The sequence below is a fragment of the Myxocyprinus asiaticus genome, chromosome 4 (assembly GCF_019703515.2).
Source record: "Myxocyprinus asiaticus isolate MX2 ecotype Aquarium Trade chromosome 4, UBuf_Myxa_2, whole genome shotgun sequence".
Classification (NCBI taxonomy): Eukaryota; Metazoa; Chordata; class Actinopteri; order Cypriniformes; family Catostomidae; genus Myxocyprinus; species Myxocyprinus asiaticus.
The window spans coordinates 33,594,406-33,604,032 of NC_059347.1; the positions used below are offsets into that span (position 1 = coordinate 33,594,406).

Consider the following 9,627-nt stretch of genomic DNA (forward strand, 5'->3'; position numbering starts at 1 on the left):
TTATGCCCTTAAGTGGCGAGTTTTCACTGACTGGTGTTCTTCTCGTAAAGAGGATCCAGAATGCTGCACTGTGGAAACAGTGCTTAATTTCCCTCAAGAGCGCTTAGATGTGGGTTTAACCCCCTCCACACTTAAAGTGTATGTTTCTGCCATTGCGGCACACCATGACCCTATAGGCAGCTTTTCAGTGGGGAAGCACAACCTTGTCATCAAGTTTTTGTGTGGCGCAAAATGGCTAAAGCCCTTTAGACCACAGTCAGTGCATATATGGGACCTCTCCGTGGTCCTGAAATCTCTCTCAGGCTCTCCCTTTGAGCCTTTGGAGTCTATGGGCTTGCGCATACTCTCTTTGAAGGCCGCTTTGCTCATTACTCTTGCTTCTGTAAAGTGTTTAGGGGATTTACAGGCTCTTTCTGTTGACAGTTTCTGTTTGGAGTTTGGCCCAGGCTTTTCCAAGGCTGTCCTCTGGCCGAGGGCGAGCTACGTGCCCAAGGTTTTGTCTACTTCTTTCAGGGAGCAAGTCATTACCTTGCAAGCATTTTTTTCTCCCTTTCTGTCTGAAGGGGAATGTTTGCCTTACATGCTGTGCCCAGTGCGAGCGTTGCGAGTGTACGTTGAGCGTACTTGTCCATTCGGATTAACTGACCTGGTTGTTTGCTTCGGGGCCATTCCAAGGCCTTGGCAGTCTCCAAACAGAGGCTCTCTCATTGGTCATTGATGCTGTTGCTTTAGCTTACAACTAGCAAGGCTTGCGCTGCCCTATTGGAGTTCAAGTGCACTCCACTCGAGGAATGGCTTCCTCTTGGGTGTTGGCAAATGGTGTGTCCTTTTATTAATATAATTTATAATTGTCCTACTATGTCCAACAAGTGTCCTATTATTTAATCATTTACAAGTTCTGTCTCTCTGTCTCTTCCCAGGTGCTTTCTGCAAAGCGGGACTAAGCTTAGTTTAAAAAAAAACAGGGCTTTGCCATTTTTACAATATATTTCTTCACCATCTCCCTCTGCTGAGTGAGTATAGGTAGAATTATCATGTGCTAACATCTGCTTATGCTTATAGGCTTTAGCCCGACCTGTTGGTTTGGTCCCTGTTCTTGTTTGAGTGTGTTCCCCCTTGCGGGACATCTCTTATACATTCTAAGCAGTTTTCTTATACCCCTGCTGAATATGTGCCCCTTGTGGCTATGTGAACTCATTCCCTTATTAGCTCTCTCCCCACTGGTGAGGAGCTATTCATTTTTCTTTTAGTGGTCTCAGTGGTTGTTGACCCACCATAATTGTTTTCCACTCCTTTACCATTGTAAGTGGAACTGGTACTTTTATTCTGCCCTTTTACTACCAACTTTTTTAGTAGATGCAGTCTAAATCAGTATTCTAGCATTATGGTATTACCCCAAGTGTCAGCTAACAATGTAACGTCAAAGTGACCGTCTTGAAAGGGAACATCTAGGTTACTGTTGAAACCCTGGTTCCCTGAAAGGAGGGAACGAGATGTTATGTAATCAGCTATAAAACTGATTTTTGCTGAAAGGTTAGAGCATCATCTCGCCTCTTCAGTCGATTGTCCTGAGGCTATGATTAAGTTCGGCTCGTTTTATACTCATGCTCTGCATGCGAAGTACAGGGACAGGGCTCTGAACTATATCTGCCAATTGAACTGCCATGATGGTTTATAGTTCAGAGTGAGATCGGGCTCTCAGAAATGACCTCTAGCATCAGCTAACGACGTAACATCTCATTCCCTCCTTTCAGGGAACCGGGGTTACAACAGTAACCTAGATGTTCTCCACTCGGTTGAGACATCCAGGATAAGCACACAAACGTACCATTTTAAGTAAAGAAACAGATAAATACAGATCTAAACCAAAACCAACCACGCTACTGTACAGCATTCCTCCTTCTCACTTGAAAACAGTGCTGCTCTTCCGGCTGTGAAGCACGTGTCAGTTCTCACATGTTTCAAATGCCAATGCGATTACATCACACGCGCATACCGCTTCTGACCGGAAGCATGCTTTAGAGTTAAAAAAATAACTTAAATATTTATCTTTTACACACCGACATTAATTTAACAGCTGGAGTCGTATGGATGACGTTTATACTGCCTGTGATTTTTGGAGCTTAAAAAATGTGATCATCATCCACTTTGCTGGGCAATAGGACGATGTAATCGGATATCGACAATAACTTACAAAGGTCCCGGTGCCAATTGCGACACTCAATTGACAGACGATGATCGACAATATTGAGAAATGGCAAAACCATGGATCTGGGAAGTCAGCAAATATATTAAACTGTAGCCCAGGGTGTGAAACTACCACCTGCCACCCGCCAAATGCGACGAGGTAGGTACAACAGGCAGGTGACCTGTAAGACGTCTCGGAGTGACACATGACAAGAAATACTGTTAGTCACAAAGACACATGCTTTTTAAGAATAGACAAAAGAAAAGCCATCAATGATTGTGTCTGATTTGCTGTTTGTTCAGAGGCTTGCAGCACAAGCCTTTCTTGTGGAACTGAGCTAAGATATTATTCTTATTTTCTTCAAATGTGTTCTGGTGAAGAAAGTCATGCACACCTGGGATACCATGAGGATCAGTAAATAATGAGAGAATTTAAATTTTTGGGTGAACTATCTCTTTAAATACTCACTCACTGATTAAGGCTCTTATTACACACAAAAAATCAGTCTACAGACAAATTAATGCAAATAAGCCATCTTCACAACTAAGTACCAAGTAATTAGTATTTTTTTTTTTTTTTTTTTTATCTATTACGTTATCTATTAACTTTATTTTATTACCTCAAAGGCCTTAGGCCACTGCAACACTTTTACTGTATTTTCTGATTGATTAAATTATGGTGTGAACATTTCCAAAGATAACAATTAACAATGTGAGAACTGTATGAGAATATGTTCAGACTGTTATGGAGTGTGTTTGTCCTTGGCCAATGTTTAAAAAAAGAAAAAAGTTGATAACAGTCATCACAGCATTGAAAAGTAAAATCATAATACACCATCACAGATGAACACATAATATTAATAGACAAAAACACAACCTCACATTCAATGACTGAAATGGATCATCATATGCATTATCATATGGATCGCTGGTGTGATTATGGCATACATGCAGAAGAGTTTGCAGGCAAACCGAGGTCAGTGTTGGTGTGTGCGAGTAATTCTACCCTATAATACGGGATTAACTTACTTTGCCATGGAGGGTTTACTCTGACTGACTATGTCATTGCTGAAACTAAACTTTTCATTTACATCAGCACATTTAAAGTTGTCCTGAGCCCAGAACACTCAGACGAACGTCTGAAAAAGTTTACTGAACAGATCCAACTGCCCTATTTAGATGCAAGAGGAAAGAGCTGAAAACAAAACAAACCCACGACCCCATTAGAACTGTTGACCACAGGATTACAGCTCAGGGATTGATTGAATTAATTACTCACCTCACACACACTGTGCCCCACGCCACCCCACTGTGCAATACTACCTCATATCTAGGGATGTCCCGATTTCATTTTTTTTTTAAACAAGTACCGATACTTCATTTTTTGTACTCGCCGATACCGAGTCCGATGCCTGTTTTTTGTTTTTTGTTTTTTAACTCCATATCAACAGTTTATTTCAATTTTATCATCAAAATGGTGTTTAAATTAATTAATTAATTAAAACTTTAATCAAATGAAAATATAACAATTAATTTTCAACATAATATTGTATTATTTTTTATCAAATGAAGTGCTAATATACAGAACCTCACAGCACAATCCAATATACAACACTGGAGTTATACTTTGTCAGGTAAAATGCTGCATAACAGAGCATCACAGATGTTAGATACTGCTTAAGTATAATACAATTACTACTGATTTATTATTAGTAGTAGTAGCAGTAGTAGTGGTAGTAGTAGTAGTATTGCAGTGAATATTGCATAACTTTACAGTAGTGATATATTTCTGTCATACTTTTTTCCTATAAAAGTACCTTTAATTTTGACGGAGCTTTTATTTTTAAGTGTTTCTGTGTTGTGTTGACCAAGGAGCTCTGACGTTATGATCCACTCTGGAAAAGCCGGTTTCTACGTGACTCAAAGTGATTATTAAACCACAAAAGGCTGCTATTTAATTAAATAAGTATGTACTCTGTATGTGCCTAGTTCTACAATGTGAATTTGCACTCTGTTTACTGTCATCTGCTACCAGGGTTGGGAGGGTTACTTTTGAAATGTATTCCACTACAGATTACAGAATACATGCTGTAAAATGTAATTTGTAACGTATTCCGTTAGATTACTCAAGGTCAGTAACGGATTCTAAATACTTTGGATTACTTCTTCAGCACTGGTAGATTTTTTCACTTGTTTTGACTATAAAAACTCTAACAGTACAGTAAGACAAAATACACAAGTTAAAAATATATTCTCTGAAAAACCTAAATATCTTATTCAGTGTTGTTTCTAAATCAAACTGATCGTGTTTTAAGGATTTTTAGATATTTTTACAGGAAAACAACACAAAAATTATTATCAAGAATAGGATTTTTGCCCTAATATCAAAGGTCTTACTAGAAAAAAATAAATTATAATCCAACATGAATTTTCTTGATAAAAAACATATATATGATCGTGCCTGGTAACGTGCATGTAAAATGGCTAGAAATAGCATTTTATTTTAGCATAAAGCTGACCATTTACACAAGGTTTATTTCTATTTCTTCTGCTCCAAACTTACTTCAAACGTACTTCTCTGTCTGCTCGTATGAATGTAACACATCATAAGAAAGTGTTTCACTGCTGTTCAAATGCACTTTGGATCGCATTATTTATATGTATAAATGTTTTCCATCTGAAAGGACTAAATATTAAATGAAACAAATGACAATAAAATGCAAAGTAATCTCTTCAGTAATCAAAATACTTTTTGAATGTAACTGTATTCTAATTACTAATGATTTAAATTGTAACTGTAGTGGAATACAGTTACTTATATTTTGTATTTTAAATATGTATTCCCGTTACATGTATTTCGTTACTCCCCAACCCTGTCTGCTACAAACAGAGCGTGCGATGTTCATAACAGAGTTTTCCCTGTATGAGCCTTGGAGGAGCCTTAAAAAGCGTGAGCATCCAGCGTCAGCACAACACCGTCTCCACACATTCACAAGCGCTCACGTTTGAATTACATGCAAACTGTATATTTATCTAATTAAATTGCAGCTTTTGCAGTTAAATAATCTCACTAGGACATAACGTGATTTTAATTTGTGGGCTGAATGTTTATGTAATGACATTCGTCAGATAGTATCGTTTTTTGTTATCTGAGCATTTTTACGAGTACGAGTACTGGAACATGAGTGCAATACCAGTATCGGGACATCCATACTCATATCCATACAAAATGTGCCATGCCCTACCCCACTCTCAGTAAACGCCCTCATTCTTAATCACTCTCTCTAAATACTAGGGGTAATGTTTTTCAAAAATGTGAACAGAGAAAAGTGGGGGTCTGGTGGGTGAATCCCAGCCTTGAGAGAGCATGTCTCGGCACATTGGTGGGTGTAACATTAGCTCAGTCCAGTTCCTGCATACATTTTCAATGTAGGACATGAGTGGTTTACCCTAAGCATTCAGTACAAAGCTCTCCCTTTCAACACCTTTAAAAACTACCAGCCAAGCTTCCATAATAATGGCCAATTAGAATACAAAAAATGTTTCACTGCCATTATCTGAACTCTGTTCCAACCTGCAACCCACATCACTGGAGGCATTAAAGGTGTAGTTCACCCAAAAATTAAAATTCTATCATCATTTACTCACACTCATGCCATCCCAGATGAGTATGACATTCTTTCTTCTGCAGAACACAAATTAAGATTTTTAGAAGAATATCTCAGCTCTGAAGGTCCATACAATGCAAGTGAATGATTACCAGAACTTTTAAGCTCCAAAAATCACATGAAGTCAGCATTAAAGTAATCCATACGACTCCAGTGGTTAAATCCACGCTTTCAGAAGCGATATGATGTGTGTGGGTGAGAAACAGATCAATATTTAAGTCCTTTTTTACAATAAATGTCCACTTTTACTTTCACATTCTTCTTTTGTTTTTTGGCGATTCACATTCCTCATGCATATCGACACCTACTGGTCGGGGCTGGTCAAATGTGGAGATTTATAGTATAAAAGACTTAAATATTGATGGTTCTCACCCACACTTATCATATTGTTTCTGAAGATATGGATTTAACCACTGGAGTCTTATGGATTACTTTTATGTGGCCTTTATGTGATTTTTTGGAGATTCAAAGTTCTGGCACCCATTCACTTGCATTGTATGGACCAACAAAGCTCAAATATTCTTAAAAAATCTTTGAAAGAAAGACATCCACATCTGGGATTTCATGAGGGTGAGTAAATTGTCTTTTCTGCAACCGAGTTACCAATAATAATCATCAGATTATTGTTCTCCGAAAGAACAGTGTTCTCAGATCCTCACTTAAAATGTCAGTAATTCTCATTCTAAAATCTGGTTACATATACTGGTTGCATGCAATTCATTAATGAAAACTTTTTTTTCCTTAATTTACATGTGTGCTTGCAACTCTGCATATCATTTACAGTAATAAAACTAGGGACCATACATAAACATAAATGCTCTAATGTATAAACTATTTGAGTGCTTTATCATCAGCTGGGTTTGTTACAGTTTTAATTTATTTAAGAATTATTCTATTATTATTGATAAAGTTTCAATAATCACTCTTTTTGACTCTTTATGTAAAATCAAGCTGTCAAATAGCAGAGAAATTGAATCTGCACTGATGTGCATGTTTACATTTACAGGGCACTTACAGATGGCAGATCATAGCAAACGCTAAAACCTCATTCCCATGGACACACTGGCCAGACTCTGTGCCGGGTTGTAATATTAATTTTCCACACTATAGTGATGTACTGTTTCCTTGATTTTCTACCGCAAATGTTGCCAATAAAGCAAAAACTGCTTACTGTGAGGGGAGTGCGCTATCATTCCCTGCACGGAGCTGCGTTGAGCGCGCTCGTGTGCAGATGATGCACTGATGTCTACACTATGCGGATGGCCTGCGCTCTGCTGTGCTGCATGCGCGTTTCGCAACGGCGCTTTTGCTGTTTTGCACATTCAAAGATGCGGCCCATTTCCCCAAAGAACCTGCTACGCTTACTTGGGCCACTGTATCCTGCCTCTCCATCCTCCCATGAACAATATCGGTCAATGACGAGCATGAAATCACGGCTGCAAAAATAACAATGCACTTGAAATGAAATCCTCAAGCTTTATATGATATTTGTGGAAACGAAGCGATGATCTAATGAAAACAATTAATTGAAAACGATGACACTTACATGATCTGTGCTCCGGTCGTTCGCAGACGGTAAAGCAGACCGAGAGGACATTTTCCCTGAGATTGCAAACGATTAGAGATGAATAACCCGAACAGTATTTACATTTAATCTCCCCCGGTAAAGGCAGCCCACATCGGCCGTGCTGCTGCAGTTGGGGCCGTGCTTCTCTCACACCGACTGCTCGGTGACCGGTGGAGCTGGAAAGCCTGCGTCTGTCATGGCAGCGGCAACAGCAGTCCGCAAATCTCAAAGATGTCCTCGAGACAGCTGCATTATTTTCTGTGTTGCACACAGCGTCTATTTGTCGATGAAAACTCACGCGCGGCGGTATAAATGTGCTAAAACCGAACAGTGCTTGGCCGGAGCCCAACGATTTTATAGCGACTCGCTACCCCCCGCCTCATCTCTGCGAGCAAAACAAATACGGCTCCGAAAACCCCGTCCTCTATTCTCATAATAATACCGATTATCTTTCCTCTCCTCTGTACCGTTAACTCTCTCGCGCGCTCTCTCTCTCTCTTCGCATCTGCTTGTCATGGGAAAAACTGAAGCTTTGTCCGGTGACGGGGCATCCTAAAGCAGCCGTTTTATTCCAGCAGCGGATATTTGAGATGCGCCACTGCTGCCTCCGCTAGCGCGCACTGACTGACTGACTGACAGACACAAACGCGTGAACGCACGCGCGCACTGTCACAACTGATGGAGTATTGAAAGATCTCCACACGAGCGGACGCAGGCTGATAGGTAACTTAATATGTAAAAATGCTCCGTCTTTACATTCTCAATCAGTCCTCCTTTTCTGCACAAAAGGATTTTACTAACTAAAAGATGTTCTTAGAGAAAGGCACAGGTTCTCACATACAATTAAGAAAAACTTACTTAAGAACTACAGAATGTGCGCCTTTTCTCTTATAAGGTCTATCGATTCCAGACTTGCAGATACACCGTAGTATGGGGTACATTTTTTATAATAAATCATTTAATCCTTACTTCTATAATAAAATGCATAAAAACAAATAAAGGTTGAATTTTAAAGTATTGCTTGGGATGATAGCGAGAGACTGACCGAACTCAAAACACCCTTGTTGAAGTGCAAATTATTACCAAATGTATTACCAAATACCTATACAAAATTGACCTTGGTAACAATGGTTTCTGCCAAAGTATCATTCTCCATTTGTTTCTTTTATGAAAGATTCGGATTTGATTATAAATTGTTAGAAGCAATGACTAAAAACGAAATGTTTTTCATTTCGGTTCGTTCTGAGCAAAAACTGTATTTATTTTTTTTTTTATTATTATTTTTTTTTTTTTTTTTTTTTCCAGTTCAGAAGTTCTGCAGCCTCCTTTCCAAATGGTTACCGGTTAGAACAAAATAAAATAACAGTTAATAACGTTCGTTTTAAAATGACAGTACTCTGCACTAAGGTGTGGGTGAAATACCAATTGCAGTGTTGCCAGATCTCGCAAGAGAAACAAGCAACCTTATCTGGAATAACAAGCCCAAAATAAGCCACTTGCCTCACCAAAATAAGAGAAAATAAGCAATTAAATGTTTTCCTGTGTGGTGGATTTATCAGCATGGAAAGTATAATTTTAATTACAGATCTGCTTCTGAGTCAAAACCTAGCAGCATCAAATCTGTATTAATGCATCATATCAACAATAATTCAGTGAAGACTTGGAAACAACTGAGAAAAGTACTTTTTACCTCTAGTAATGTTTTCCTTGTACCTGGATTAGCTGTGCATGTATATGTAGTAATTATACATACCGTAGTTGTTAAAAAGGTTTTCATTCAGAGAATGCTTCATCCACTATGGGCAAGTAGGCAAAGAAATGTGTGATGCAGGAGTTTCCTTCAGAATCAAAGCACGTTTCATATTTTGGGGCAACATGAAGTGGTGTAATTCCAAGAAATTTACTGTGATAAACCCTTTGGCCTTTGGTGTCATTAAAAAATGATCGGAACATAATTAACCAGTTACCAGCTTTTAAAAATAATGTTTTCACTTCAGGAACAATTGACATGGCAATGTTTGACCAAAAAGTTCAATATATAATGTGGATATGTTGTATGTTTTCAGAAAATGAAAGAGAATGAGGTGTAAGTCCTGTCTATGAGCGCACCAACTGTGGATCACAACCCTTTTCTGTACCATTTTACTCTTTAAAACAAGGGTTTTCAAACCAGGGGACTGCGAGGGAGTGCTAAGGGGTCCGTGA

The 9,627-nt window shown here is 38.7% G+C and overlaps 1 protein-coding gene across 5 annotated transcripts in view; it reads right to left on the minus strand.

The window, feature by feature from the left end:
- The window catches only part of LOC127439655 (MAP/microtubule affinity-regulating kinase 4-like), a 66,446-nt gene extending 58,369 nt beyond the window's left edge, over positions 1–8,077 (minus strand). For all 5 annotated transcript variants that reach the window (XM_051695895.1, XM_051695897.1, XM_051695899.1 and 2 more), the window contains exon 1: positions 7,402–8,077. In XM_051695895.1, coding sequence (XP_051551855.1) covers positions 7,402–7,452 — 51 coding nt within the window. In that variant the 5' untranslated portion in view covers positions 7,453–8,077. The remainder of the gene's footprint in view (positions 1–7,401) is intronic.
- Positions 8,078–9,627: the final 1,550 nt, after the last annotated feature.